We start from the raw sequence: 15519 nt of genomic DNA on the forward strand, positions 1-15519 counted from the left end.
TAGTTTATGTAGGTAAAAGTGTGAATGGTTCTAAATAGGTGTGGAAAAAATAAAGGTTCAGTTGTAACGTGATTGCTAGAAGTTGTGGTTTGCCATGGAGGTGGGATTTTGTGTTGGAGTTATGTGATAATTGGTAAGGGCTGAGAGAAGTAGTAGTATAGTTGAGACTGTATAGAGTAGAATTTTTATAATGTGAAGATGTAGACTATGGGGCATGGTTTATTTGTTGTATGAGGATGAATGGGTGGATTTATGAAGAACTAAGTATGTCTTTGTGCTAGGCTTGTGGTGATGGGGAGGTGTGATGATATAGTTAGGTGTGTTGAATTGTGATAGGTAATTAGATGGGTGGGAGGTGCTGAGTTGTAATTAAAGGGTGTGGTGAGTAAGCAAAAATTAAGTTGTGGGGGTGTGTGGGAATGGGGGTAGGGCAGAGGAGCGGAGTGAGCCCAGAGTGGAGGGCAAACGGAGCGGGTTGGCATTCTAGTGATAGATAGCAGCTGTATTACAGTATGTAACTGTCTAAGAGCTTAGAAATTATTTCTGAGAGGCAGAGAACAATGGAAGAAAAACAGGGAGAAGGATAGTAGAGTAGTTGTAGGCAGAAAATGTTACTAGTTCAGTTGAGTGTTTCTGAAGGGTAAAGCAGCAGCAGTCGCAGAAGAACAGATGGGAGGATAGAAGAGTAGCCTATGGGCACAGGGAATGTAGAGGTGGTCATTGGTGATTAGTCTTATGATGGAGTGAGAGAGAGAGTGATAGAGGTAGGGGGTGGGGGTGGATATTCTAGGAAGCCGAGTAAGCAGATCTTGAGGGATTGTACATAGACTAATTAAAAGATTCAGTATGACTTACTTAAATGCCCCTTGAATGGCTTCTGAAATGCTGGATTCAGTCTTCAGAGTGAGTGGGGAGCATTGCTTTGGTTCACCTTTGCTTGAGTCTCTCTACAGTGGTGGTGTGGGCAGAAGGTTTGGAGAGGGTACTCTGCATGTAGTGTCCAGCAGCTGTATAGTATAAGCAGGGCTTATGAATTGATCATATAGATACCTTCTGCAGAGCTGCCTGTTTTCCAAATCGACTCCAGTGTCCCTTTCTCACAGCACACTAGTCGTAGTTCATATATCAGCTGTGACCATCAATAAAGTGTGTATGAAATAAACTCTCAAAAAAATCCAGACTGCATAACATTCTCCTGAGATGATCCTTTTCATGGATCACCTTTATATATAAAGATATCCTCCAGTCACTACAGCCCCAGCCAAATAAATTTAAAATTTTAAATAACCTGTCTCAGTACAGGACTCTCTTGGGCAATAGCTAAAGTCAGCACTTTGTGATTAGCATTATCCTGCTAACACATTAAAATAAATGTCATATTGCCAAGTACTTCCAGAGTCCACTCCCTGTCTTGATGTGAATAACTGCTGTAGTGATTTTATATGAATTCAGGGGGTTAGGAAAGGTGATGGTTGTTGACTTGTCCTGCCAGGGTTGCAGCTCTAAGTGTTTCAGTCCTTTGTTCATTGGACTTCAGTTACAAAGTAGTTGTCTGGTAGATTGTTTAACAGCCTCTGTTTAAAAACATGGTAAAGCATATACACCTTTGCTGCCCCAAAAGAGTCGGATGTTTTTGTGAAATGATTGATATAAGTTTGTAAAAGTTTGATGTTAAGTTGTCAATCTCGCTTTCATTCTTGCTGGATGGTTTCGGAGCCGATCCTCGGCTCCGACTCGGCACTTGCTAAGCTCAAGAGTCACTTCCACCAGCTCGAGGCAGCCCCATATCCCATGATGCAAGGCGGAGATTACCCAGATCTCGTTTGCCGCTTCGCTCATGAGGTAACTTTTTACCAGCTCCTGGTAAGTGAATTTTTCTACCTTTTTTTCTGAGACTTTAGTCCACCCCAGTACTTTATATTTATATATATATTACTTTGTTAACTTCCCGATTCACTTAGCCCTATTCCCGTTAGTGTCCCGTTCCCTTTATTCATATTTTTGCTAGTCGGGCCTTAGGTCTTTACCCCTCCTATATTTTTCCTGTCAGGGTTTGTTTGGGTGTGTCTGTGTGTTTTTTCCCTGTACTTGGTTTTGTTAATCTAGTTTAATTTTTGGACTGACTGTGTAGTGTGTGTGTGATTAGGTACTCAGTCATGTCGAAAGAGGCTAGGGTCTCAGGCTTCAAGAAGTGTGACTCGTGCTGTCAGAAGATGTCTCTGACAGACGGTTACACTTGTATTTATTGCCTGGGACCGCTACACCTGCAGGACTCCTGTGCTATTTGCCACTCCTTCAGCCAGAGAGTCCTGCAGGAACGTAGAAATAAACTTATTCTCAGGGGCTTATTAAAGCCCGAGAGCTCCCCGGCTAAGTCCGGCTTGGGGAAGCCCTCAAAGCCTCCCAAGGCCCAGGCTTCAGTGTCCAAGCCTTCAGCCTTGGCTCCAACTCCCTCCGAGTCCAGATCGGCTCCGCCTGGAGCCGATCCTTCCTTCTCTGAAGGTTCGGTATTGGCGCCGATACTCTTGCTTCCATGCCTGTGTCGGCTCCGGCTGGAGCCGACACATCTCTGACCCAGCTCGGAGCCGACAAGTTGTCGGCTCCAACTGGAACCGAAGGTTCTTCGGCTCCGATGGCTCCATTGAGAAAGAGATCCAGATCTCCGTCGCTGGAGTCTATTTATTCGGCTCCGGCCTCTCCCTTACTTTCGGATCGGAGCCTATCCTCAAGGTCTTCCAGACTCTCAGACCATGACTTGGAGAGAGTGGTGAATAGACTGCTGAAATCACAGGCACTGGCCCAGATACTTCATAGCCCGTCTCAGCAGACGACCGCTATTCCACACCCTCCAGAAATTCCTCCTTCGACTCTCCTTCAGAGCTCGGAGCCAGCGCTTATTGGAACTGTGACTGTTGGTGCTTTGGAGCCGATACCACTCCTTTCAGCTCCGTCGTCTTCGACTCCTATCTCCTCCTTGAGACCGTCCTTGGAGGCATCCGGTCGTCGGGATTCCCTTGTCGGTTCCGGGGGGGTGAGTGGCATCGGACCCTTGTCCAACCCCGTTCTCCCCCTCGGAGCTTCGGCTTTGGTAAGCTCGGCACCGACATCTGCTTCGGAGCCTTCCCTTTCGGTGGGGCCGGGGATTCCTGTTTCCTCGGAGCGGGAGCTCTCGGTCCTCCCGGGAGGGGAGCCTTCGAGGTGATGAGGAGTGTACTAGCCCCCGAGCTGAGTCAACAGTCGGTCCCTTTAGCTCCTCCCTCTTCAGTGCCTGTAGATATCTCTTCCCACTCTCTTGCTCCCGGACCCAGAGATCCATCGCCCCAGGTTTCCCCATTGGGAATACCTTCCTCTTCCGAGGTTTCTCCTGATCCTTCAGGGGAACCCCTGCGTAAGAGGACTTGCAAGAGGAAGCATTTAGACTCCCCTGAGTCTACGACATCAGATACCGACTTAGATGAGTCGGAGGGGTCCCCAAGATCCCCCTCTGAGGATGTCTCCTTTTCAGACATTCTTGAACTCCTGAAACAGAGGGGGAACTGGCCCTCCATTAACCCCTCCGAGGATGAGTCGGTATACCTGGAGGCTTTTGGATCTCGACCCTCCACCTCCTGGGTGTCTCCGCCTTTCGACCCCCCCATGGACGTGATAGCTCGAAAGGCGTGGGCATCTCCTGATTCTGTGGAACCAGTCCCCAGGAGGCCTTCTAAATTTATCACGGCCCCCACTGAAAAACAGTTTCTCACCAAAGGTGTCCCGGTTGATGCCATGGTGGTGGCGGCCGCCACCAAAAAGGAACTTGCAGATCCTTCCGTACCGGTCCATCCTCCTAACAAGGAGTCTAGGACCATGGACAGGTATGGTAAGCGGATGTTTTCCTCAGCGACCTTTGCTATGTGTTCGCTGAATTATCTATGTCACTTCACCCGACTTCAAAGAGATATCCTCAAGGAATTGGGTGAGGTGGTACAGGATCCGTCAGCTGCTGGGGCTCAAGAGAAGATTGCCTCTCAGCTGGGAATCCTAAATTCCATAACTAACTCCTCCATGCGGCTCATTTCTTATGCAGCTGATGGAGCGAGTAGAGCTGCAGGCACAGGAGTGGCTCTCAGATGTCAGTCCTGGATGCGACTTTGCAATTTTGCAGACCCCTTTAAGGCGTCCTTCACAAACTCTCCCTTCGATGGGACAACTTTGTTTGGACCTCAGGTGAAGGACACTTTGACCAGGTGCGAGCAAGACGGCAAGACTCTTTCTGCCGTAGGAGTCCGTTTCTCCACCCCTTCAAGGCCTTACCCCAAAGGTCAGAAGGGAGGGAAAATGTGGTTCCGAAAATCTCAAGGAGTCACGCCTGACGCACGTGGTCAGTTTACCCCCAGAGGCAGAGGGGGTAATAACAGATGCCGCCCTAGGGGCAGAGGGGGTCCGCAGAACCAGGGCAGCAGAGAGCCTCTCTCTGACAAGCCCTTCCAGCATCCCTGAGGTGTTGCCCGACTGCCCACCCTTGGAGGCAGTCGGGGGGGAGATTGTCACTGTACCCAGAAGCCTGGCTTTTCCTTTCTCAAGACGAGTGGGTACAGTCGATCATATCCGAGGGTTACAAAATACCTTTCGAGAAAAGCCCCTTCCCTCAAAAAGGATCCCTTCCAGACGTTCCACCCGGTCTAAGGGAAATTGCAAAGTTAGAGGTTTCAAAACTTCTAGAGAAAAGGGCCATCCAGCCAGTTCCAGCAGGCCATTTAGAATCCGGAATCTACTCAAGGTTCTTTTTGGTCCCCAAAAAGACGGGAGACTGGAGACCAATATTTGACCTCAGCAGACTAAACAAGTCTGTCAAAAGACGAAGTTTTCGGATGGTCACACTTCAATCGATTTTGCCCTTTCTGGACAAAGACAACTGGATGTGCTCTATAGACCTTCAGGATGCGTACTATCACATAAAATCCACAGACGCTCCAGAAGGTTTCTCCGCTTCGGCTGGGGACCAGTCATTTTCAATTCAGAGCCCTGCCCTTTGGTCTCACCACAGCCCCCAGAGTGTTCACCAAATGCATGGCAGTGGTCACGGCTCACCTGAGACATCAGGGATTCCAGGTGTTTCCGTACCTAGACGACTGGCTCCTCACAGCCACCACCAGGCATCAACTTCTCCAGGCCAGGGACTACACTCTGTCTCTGCAGCCAGTTAGGGATTTCTGTCAACTTCAAAAAGTCTTCCTTATCGCCTTGCCAATCTATTACCTTTATAGGCGCAGATCTAGACACTACTCGGATGTCAGCAAATCTAACAAATCAAAGAATCCTGGATATCCAAAATCATGTTCGGATCATCCTATTCAGCAAAAAGGTACAAGCCAGGTTGGTCCTGAAAGTGTTAGGCCTAATGGCAGCTGCCATCACACTTCTTCCTCTGGCCCGCTTACATGCCTCCTACAGTGGATGTTGTTTACCCAATGGTCCTTCCAGCAGTTGCCCATGCGTCACAAGATCCTTGTCACACAGATCTGCAAGAGCCACCTATCCTGGTGGATTTCTTCCCCCTTAGTCCATCAGGGCAGACCATTTGTCCCCCCGGCCCCGATAGCCACGGTCACTTCGGATGCCTCCCTGATCGGGTGGGGGGGGGCATTATCAGGGCAGGATGGTCCATGGCACGTGGCAACCGTTCGAATACCACCTGCATATAAATGTCCTAGAGATGAGAGCAGTGCTTTTAACGTTGCAAGCCCTCAACGACTTTCTTCCTCTAGGAACTATCGCAGTTCACACGGACAACATGTCCGTAGTATGGTATATCAACAAACAGGGCGGGACCAAGCCCTATCCTCTGTGTCGAGAAGCTCTCAGACTTTGGCAATGAGCGATCTCCTTTCAGCGGTTTCTGATAGCAACGCATATCCCCGGGAAAACCACCATCATAGCGGACAGGTTGAGCAGAGCTATACTCATGCCTCACGAGTGGTCTCTCAAACAATCTATAGCGGAAGAGATTTTTCAGAAGTGGGGCCCTCCTTGCTGCGACCTTTTTGCTACACCCCAAAACAGCAAATGCCCAGACTTCTTCTCTCTTTCCACTTCCAGGCCATCCCCCCAGAGACGCTCTAACCCAGGATTGGCCTCGGGGACTTCTTTATGCTTTTCCCCCTTTTCCGTTTATTCCTCAAGTACTTCAGAAAGCTACCGACTTGAGAGCCAAGCTGATTCTCATTGCTCCTTACTGGCTTCGACAAATTTGGTTCCCGTTCCTTCATCGACATCTCTTAGTGCAGCCTTGGCATCTGGACCCAGTTCCAGATCTTCTGACCCACCAGTCGGGTCAACTGCACCGGTCCATTCGTTCCCTCAACCTCACTGCTTGGTTGCTCCACTTCCTTCCTTAGCCAGGCTTCCTATGATCTGTAATCCCGTTGGGGATATCATAGTAGCTTCTCTAAAGTCCTGTACCAGAAGGATTTACTCTAGCAAATGGCAACGTTTTTCCTTTTGGGCAAGGTCTAAGAACATAGATCCCTTTACTGCCCCTGTTCAGTCAGTTTTGGACTTCCAGCTGAAATTTTTCACTCTGGTTCTTCTTTTTCCATAGTTAAAGTCCAGCTGGCAGCAATCTCGAATTTTCATGTCGGATTTGCAGACCAGAACATTATGTCTCTCAAACTTTGCAAAGCCTTTCTCAGAGGGATCTTCCTACTTAAACCCCCTGTTAGGGATCCTCCACCGCAGTGGGATCTAAATTTAGTGCTGGCATCCTTAATACTTCCCCCTTTTGAACTGGCTGCTACATGCTCGTTAAAATTTCTCTCTTGGAAGACACTCTTTCTAGTCGCTATTACTTCGGCTAGAAGGGTGTCTGAACTTCATGCTCTCTGTGTTCGTCCCCCTTACTTGGTCTTCCACAAGGATGGAGTATCTTTGAGAACTAATCCGTCCTTTTTGCCCAAGGTTGCTTCTAAGACCAATTTAAACCAATCTATTGATCTTCCACTTGATCTTCCAGTATTTTTTCCCAATTATTCTGACAGGGCGGAACAAAAATTGCATTGCCTAGATGTTCATCGCCAACTCTGATATTACTTGGACAGAACAAAGCAATCTAGAAAGTCTGATCAGCTTTTTCTTTCTTATGCTGAAAATAAGAAAGGTCTCCCTGTTTCTAAGGTGACCTTATCCAGATGGCTGTCTTCCACTATTTCTTACATTTATCAGCTTAGGGGCAAACAGCTGATCTCAATACCAAAAGCACATTCTACCAGAGGCCTAGCCACATCTACAGCCTTTCAGGCTAGACTACCCTTAGACACTATTTGTGCAGCAGCCACTTGGGCCACTCCTCATACCTTCGTCTCACATTACAAATTGGATTTGGCCTCCAGGGACAGGGCGAGTTTTGGTTCCACAGTTCTCAAGAGTCTGTTCCATTGAGCCACCCAGGATAGAGGTGCTAGAGACGCGGTCCCATTCAGCAAGAATGAAGGCGAGATTGACAACTTAACATTTCGAAGTTATGTACCTACCATAACGTTCCATGTTAGTTGTCTTCTCTTGCCTTCTTTCTTGCGTCCCTCCCTCCTGTCCCCCTAGCCTGGACAGACCTTGAACTATCCTCTTCTCTGGGAGATTTCTCCCTTGGACACCAGTTAGCTCTGCACTTAGTTACCTGGGTTCCCCTTACAGTTTTTTCTCAGGTTAGTTGTTCTTCTTCCCTTGGGGGAAGATAGTAGGTATTTTTTCCTCTAGCTACCAAACAAGATCTGGGTAATCTCCGCTTTGCATCATGGGATATGGGGCTGCCTCGAGCTGGTGGAAGTGACTCTTGAGCTTAGCAAGTGCCGAGTTGGAGCCGAGGATCGGCTCCGAACCCATCCAGCAAGAAAGAAGGCGAGAGAAGACAACTAACATGGAACGTTATGGTAGGTACATAACTTCTAATTTACAGCCGTCCTTTGCGTAGATTTAAAGTAAGGAAAGTGCCTTTTAACTTATGACAGATCTTTTAACTGTACCCTTACAGATACGATTGGTTGTAGAAGAGGGACTGAATCAACTACCTTATACAGAATGCACAGTGGTCACGCCAACAGGTAATGTATGGATTCTACACTGGGGGAAACAGAGTAATATTGGGAGTCCTGTTTAGTGAGTCTGCAAATGAAATATTCCCCTCTCTTGTCACCAGTTTGGCTTTTTTCCCCTCCAGATTCTGAGTTTTAGGGAGAGCATACCTTCTGGTAATGCACATCATGATACCACATTCAAAATTAGGAGACCTCATCTGATGTGATGCAGTCCTATCTCGCCTTCATTCGTAACCAGTTGTGTTCAGAACCACTCCTCGGTTCTGACTTTGCCTTCTACAGAAGCTCGAGGTCTTACACTAGCTCGTGGCTGTAACCCTATCCCATCATGCCCTAGGAAAGCTCCCTAGATCTCATTTGCCTCTAAACCAGATCGGGTGCTTCCATACTAGCTTTGGCTAAGTGGAATTTTATTTTCCTTGTTATTGGATAATTGATATAAATACCTTTTTCTACAGTTTATTAGATTCATTTAACTAGTTTGATTGTTCGCTTCTGTTGGTTTGTGCTGTTGGCCATTGTTTTCTTCTCTAGGCCTTTTCCCTTCCCTGTCCTGGCTTAAACTTGCATTTCTAAGCCAGTTTTAAATTGGAGGGCTTTTTTTCGTTTTGCTTTATTAACAGGTTTGTTTAAGTTAGAGAGCTTTGTGAACTTGAGTTTTTTTCCCCCTTGCTCCCCTTAAATTAGCCACGCAAGCTCGTTTAAATTAGAGGGCTGCCATTGCCCATTTAATTTTGAGGGCTTTTTATTTCCTTTCCCTTTTAACTTTAGATACATCGTCTGACTGAGAGAACTGCTTTTTTCTGTTCTGATTTGTAGGGCTTTTCTCTGAGTGTTTGTTCTCTTCTGGTTGTTAATGTTATAAAAAAGTAGTGCTAGTTTGAAAACATTTTTCTTGTGTAGTAATTACTTGCTGCTGCTGTTTGTTTGTTGGTGGTTGTGGTGGTGTTTGTGGTGGTTGTGTTGTTGGTGGTGGTGGTTGTTTTGGTGGTTGGTGGTGGTGGTTGTTGTGGTGGTTGTGTTTGTTGTGGTTATTTGCAGCTATAATGTCTAAGGATCCTACGGAAACTAAACCCTCTGGGTTCAAGAAATGTGGAAAGTGTAATCAAAAAATGTCAATCACTGATGGTCACACTGTTTGTGTTTACTGCCTTGGAGCAGTTCACTTACAGGAGTCCTGTGCCATCTGTCACTCATTCAGCCATAGAGTTCTGCTTCAAAGAAAGAATAAGCTTATTTTGAGAGAGTTGTTGAAGACCCCCTTCGCTGAAGCAGTTGAAGGTCACAGTACTTCAAAATTGGCCAAATTTCCTTCTTCAAAATCCCTGAAGTCGGGGAAAAATGTTATTCTCTTCCAGTGCTCAGTTGGAGCCATTTAAAAAGTTATCTAAAGTGTCATCTCTGGACCCGAAGACTGTTGGGCCTGAAAAACCTACTACCTCGGCCCTTTCTGTGTAGGTGCCGATGAAGCTTCATTTGTGGAGCCGTTCCCCGGAATTGGAGCCGGTTTCTACCACTTTGAGATCCCCTTTGCTGCAGTCTGCTAGATCTTCTACTCCCTCCTCTCAATCCTCCAGGAGCCTCTCTGATGAAGATGTGGATCATGTGTTGCGGAGGCTATTAAGGACACCACTTGCTGGCCAAACTATTGTTGGCTGCAACCCAGAGGGATTCGGAACCGACCAAGACTACCTCTTCACAATCGATTCCTCCTCCGATCCAACCTGTGACCTCGGAGCTGGAATGTCTGGAACTGGAACTGATTGTAGTGGAACCATCGGAGCAGAGACCTACTCCAGGATCTTCAGGCCTGACTAGTGCTGTGACATCCTTGGTTCCATCCGAACTCGAAGAGTTTAGGAGCCGACGCTCTCCGGTCAGGTCCGGGGAGGAGAGATGGATCGGACAGTTGTCTAATCCAAACTTGCCTCTCGGGGCTTCGGCGCTGGTGAGCTCTGCTCCCACATTGGCTTCGGAGCCAACCAACCCTCTTGGTTCCTGGGATGCTTTCTGGTTCTTCAGAACCAGACGTTTCCTCGGAACAGGGGCGGGGGGGCTTTCGAGGTGATGAGGAGAGTGCTGTCTCCACAGAAGGGCTCTCAGGTCCGGACATTTTTACCCCAAAGGCACTGGTGTCTGTTTCGGCACCACTGCATTGATAGACATGTGGAGACCCTAGGCTTCAGGATGCACCATTGGGTGAATCCCCCTCCCTTTTCCGAGATCTCTCCAGAATACTCTTCTGAAGAGGCCCCCTCGTAAGAGACTTTGCAAGAGGAAGCATTTAAACTCTCCAGAGGATTCCATCATATCCGATACAGACCTTGAAGAGTCAGAAGGGTCCCCACAGTCACCCTCTGAGGATGTCTCCTTCAGACATCCTGGAGATTCTTAAACAGAGAGGTGTCTGGAAGTCCATCAGCCCTATTGAGGAGTCTGTATACCTGAAGGTGTTTGGGTCTTGCCCTTCCGCCACTTGGGTGTCTCCACCTTTCGACAAACTGATGGACCTAGTTTGTCAAAAGGTGTGTGAATCTAGATTCAGTGGAGCCTGTTTCCCGGAGGCCAAATAAATTCATAACATCCCCTACAGATAAGAGTTTTCTTACCAAAGATGTCCCAGTAGATGCTGTGGTGGGGGCAACCAATAAAAAGGAACTTTGAGATGTCCTCGTTTGTCCATCTGCCGAACAGGGAGTCTCATGCGATGGACAGATACAGAAAGTGCACCTTTTCTTCAGTGACCTTTGCTCTCAGATTGCTGAATTATCTCACCCACTTTACCACATTTCAGAGAGGTCTCCTGAAGGAGCTAGGAGATACTCTCCAAGATTCAGTAGCTGAAGGAGTATTAGAAAAGTTCTCAGCTCTCCTCCTTAAACTCAGTGGTCATCTTGTCCATGCGACTCATTTCTTGTGTACCAAATGGAGCGAGTAGGGCAGAGGGTACAGGAATTTCCCTAAGGAGACATTCCTGGATGCACTTGTGTGACTTTGCAGAGCCCTATAAATCTTTTGTTAATGCACCTTTCGATGGCTCGTCCTTGTTCGGGCCAAAAGTCAAAGACGCACTAAGCAGGTGTGAACAAGAGGGAAAAACTTTGTCTGTTGTAGGAGTCTGTTTTTCCCCTGCCTTCTAGACCTTACCCAAAAGGTCAAAAGGGAGAAAAGAATGAGGTTCTGAAAATCCCAGAGAGCTTTTCAGGACACATGTAGTGATTCTTCCCCAGGGGCAGAGGGGGAAGCAGTAATGGAAGACACTGACCGCATGGCAGAGGGGGGTCCGCAATATCTGGGCAACAGGGATTCATTACGTGTGGAGCCCTTTCAGGAGGCCTGTCTGTCCATCTCTGGAGGCAGTTGTGGGTTGCTTATCTTTGTACCCAGAAGCCTGGCTAAAAATAACAAAAGACAAGTGGGTACAAAGCATCATATCCAGAGGCTACTCCATACCCTCATCTTTCCCCATCCCAAACATAAAAAAACATCCCGGATGTTCCACCCAGTCAAAGGGAACAAGCAACTCTAGAAATACAAAAGTTGCTAGACAAGAGTCATTCAAACAGTCCTCGCAGACCAAATAGGGTCTGGAACTTACTCAAGTTTTTTTTTTAGTTCCAAAGAAAACAGGGGACTTGGAGACCCATCCTGGATATCAGCAAATTAAACAAATCTGTAAGAAAGTGAACGTTCCAGATGGTAACAGTGCAGTCAATACACCCTTTTCTAGGGCAAGATAATTGGGTGTGCTCTATAGACCTCCAGGATGAGTACTACCACATAAAAATGGACAGGTGATCCTAGAGTCATTTGCGCTTTTGGCTGGGAGCCAGTCACTACCAGTTTTAGCTCTTTCCTTTGGTCTCACTACAACCCCAAGAATGTTCACCAAGTGTATGGCAATGGTCACTGCCCGCTTGAGACACCTAGGATGCAGAGTGTTTCCATACCTAGACGACTGGCTCCTAAACACCACCACCGAGCATCTATTAATAAAAGCAGAGACACACCACCTTACAGCTCTGCTCTCACCTAAATCTCAATGTTGTTGTGTCATTCGGGTTTTCCCGGTTAGGGGTCGCCACAGCGGAACTCCGGTCCGCTAATGATTGTCAGTTTGATTTTTGCGTGCTGAGTTGCCAGCCCCAATGCACAACCTTCAACGAAGGTATGCCCATTCACGCATGTCTCCACGCAGAAGACGCTGTAGCTGAGAGTCGAACCGGTCAGCGTCTTACTGTGAGGCGACAATGCTACCGCAGCACCACCACCGCAGATTCTCACCTAAATCTCAGTAAATTACAAAAACCTGCCTTGTTGCCATCTCACCGTATCATTTTTATAGGAACAGATCAAGATACAACAAAAATGATTGTCAAACCTCCCCCCGAAAGAGTTCAAGTCCTACGACATCAAGTTAGCATCCTACTTTCCAAGAAAAAAGTGCAAGCAAGAACAGTCCTGAAAATCTTGGGGACCGTGGCAGCAGCAATAAACTTGATTCCATTAGCACGTTTGCATATGAGAATCCTGCAGTGGCTACTGTTCACTCAGTGGTCCATGCAGGACCTACCCATGTCTCACCAAATTATGATAATGGAATCTTGCAAGAAAGACATTCGTTGGTGGCTTCACTCCACTTATGTGACATTTGGTTGACCCATTGTTCTTCCACAGTGACCACGGACACTTCCTAGGTAGGGTGGGGGACATCATCTGGAAAAGACAGTAAAAGGCACTTGGTAGGATCATGAGGCCCATTTGCACATCAGTGTCCTACAGATGAGGATGGTGCTTCTAGCATTGCAAGCATTCCAATACTCTCTTCCACTAGGAACTATTGCAGTACAGACAGACAGCATGTCGGTTCTGCAGTACATAAACAAGGAGGAACCAGGTCTTACCCCCTTTATTGGGTGGCACTGAGAGTATGGCAGTGGGCTGCCTCCTCCCACTGCTTTCTGATAGCAATGCACATCCTGGGGAAATCCAACATTATAGCAGACAAAATCAGCAGAGCGATTCTGATGCCTCACGAGTGGTCCCTAAAACAAGAAGTAGCAGAAATTATTTCCTGCAAATGGGGCCAGCCTTGCTGCAACCTTTTTGCCTCGTCCATGAATGCTAAATGCAGCAGCTTTCTTGTCTTTATCTCCCCTCCGGGGGAGTCGCCAAGGGATGCACTTGTACATGATTGGCCCTCTGGTCTCCTGTGCCTTTTCTCCCTTTCTGTTGATACCCAAAGTTTTTCATAAAGCCAATTCCTTAGGAAGGAATTTGAAACTCCTTTCCCCTTACTGGCCTCCTCAAATCTGTTTTTCCTTCCTTTGGCCTCCTCTTCAGCAAGAGCCTTGGATTCTGGACCCGGTTCCGGACCTTCTGACTCGTGCATCAGGGATGCTCCACCCCTCCCTTTAAACCCTAAAATTCACAGCTTGGCTGCTCTGATTTCAAACAAAGCCAGGGTCTCTAACCTTTTTCAACTGTGAAACATATCTTGATCTCGTCTCATAAGGCTTCTATGAGGAAGTTGTATGCAGCAAATGGGAAGAGATCTTCTTCTTGGGTCTTGAATAACTGCATTGATCACTTCTGTGCCCCTATAGCTTCCATTCTTGAATTCTTGGCAAAGCTATTTAATGAGGGTGCAGCTGCAGCAACTATTCAAGTTCAGTTAGCAGCGATATCTAATTCCCACATGGGTGAATCAGGGCCAAATGTGATGCCCCACAGACTTTGCAAGGCTTTTCTTAAGGAGCCCCATTTTATTAAGACCACCCATTAAAGCCCCACCAGCACCATGGGACCTAAACTTTGTCTTATCCCGTTTGATTCGGGTTCCTATCACGTAGTCGAACTTTTTTACAAGTTCAAACCTCATATGGTCAAGACCATAAGTTTTAATTTGTAAAAGTTCGACCTTTTGAATGGAAATCTCCATAAGTGGAGGTTTCCATTTTGTTCAATGGGGTGCGATCTCGGAGTTGGCATATTTAAGTAGTGGGAGGGGGCTGCAGGTGAGCTTGCCCCTCTGCTTAAAACAGTTTATTTTGTTTTCCTTTTTTTTTTTTAATCCATAGTCGAAGTTTTGTAACTTCGAACATAATGGTTCGAACATTACATGTTCGAAGTTATAAGATTCAACTATGTGATATATCCTTTGATTCTTCCCCCTTTTGAACCAGCATCATCCTGTGATCTAAAGTTTTTAACTTGGAAGACAATCCTTTTGATAGCCATCATTTCTGCTAGAAGAGTTTCAGAGCTACAAGTATTGTCAATAAACCCCCCCACATGCTTTTCCACAAAGACAGTATCCCTGCAAACAAACCCATCCTTTCTACCCAAAGTATGCTCAGAATCTCTAATTTGAACCAATCCGTAGATCTACCAGTTCCCCCCCCAACTGTGGCAACAAGGCAGAATATATGATACACCAACTAGATGCACATATGCAATTATGCTTCTACTTGGAATAGGACAAAGGACTTCAGAAAATCTGATCAATTATTTGTATCATTTTCAGACTACAAGAAAGGTGTTCCTGTATCAAAAGTCATACTTTCAGAATGGCTATCAGATTGTAGTACTTTTATTTACAAATCTATCAAATTGTACTTTTATTTACAAATCTCAAAACAAAGAACTCCCTGAGAAAGTAGTCATTCTACAAGAGCCATAGCAACCTTTTCTGCTTTTTGGGCGAGACTGTCAATTGATACTGTTTGTGTTGCAGCAACATGGGCAAGACCTCATACCTTTATCCCTCATTACAAAGGGGATTTGGCTTCCAGAAACGGGGCCTATTTTGGGTCCTCTGTTCTGAAGAGTATTCTCCTGTGAGCCACCCAAGAAATATGGTGCTAGGGGCGCTGTCCCAACCAGTTAAGAATGAAGGCGAGATAGGACAATATCGCATAAAGAAGGTATGTACTCACCATAACGTTCATATGTGTTGCCTATCTCTCCTTCATTCTTACATCCCACCCTCCTTCCCCAGTCTTAGGCTCCTGGAGGACAGAGTAGTTACAATTGGAAGTAAATGTTCTCTGACCTTCTTCATTGCTCTAAGTTTTTTGATAGTTTTATTGGTACATATTGTTATATATGCAAACAAGCTTTGGTGAGCTTTCCTAGGGCATGATGGGATAGGGTTACAGCCACGAGCTACTAGAAGACTTGGAGCTTTTGTATAAGGCTCCGAACCCAACCAGTTAAGAATGAAGGTGAGATGGACAAAACACATGGATGTTATGGTGAGTACATAACTTCTTTTTTCTGCACCTCTCATTGTCCCCATCTTTATCTGCACAGATGATAAATTGATCATGGTTTTCATTATGGAAATGTTCCTCCTTGAGTTTGATGCCCAAGAAGTGTAAACCAGTGCCTTGTTTGTTTAACCAGCAAATAGTGAGACAGGATATGCACTGGCATTATCCTTGTTGTC

The 15519-nt window shown here is 46.5% G+C and overlaps 1 protein-coding gene across 1 annotated transcript in view; it reads left to right on the forward strand.

The window, feature by feature from the left end:
- Positions 1 to 15519, forward strand: part of UPRT (uracil phosphoribosyltransferase homolog) — a 400044-nt gene that overhangs the window by 35653 nt on the left and 348872 nt on the right. The window contains exon 3 of the mRNA XM_044057690.1: positions 8006 to 8075. Coding sequence (XP_043913625.1) covers positions 8006 to 8075 — 70 coding nt within the window. The remainder of the gene's footprint in view (positions 1 to 8005; positions 8076 to 15519) is intronic.

Source organism: Protopterus annectens, chromosome 15.part0 (assembly GCF_019279795.1).
Source record: "Protopterus annectens isolate FY-2018-M chromosome 15.part0, PAN1.0, whole genome shotgun sequence".
Lineage (NCBI taxonomy): Eukaryota > Metazoa > Chordata > Ceratodontiformes > Protopteridae > Protopterus > Protopterus annectens.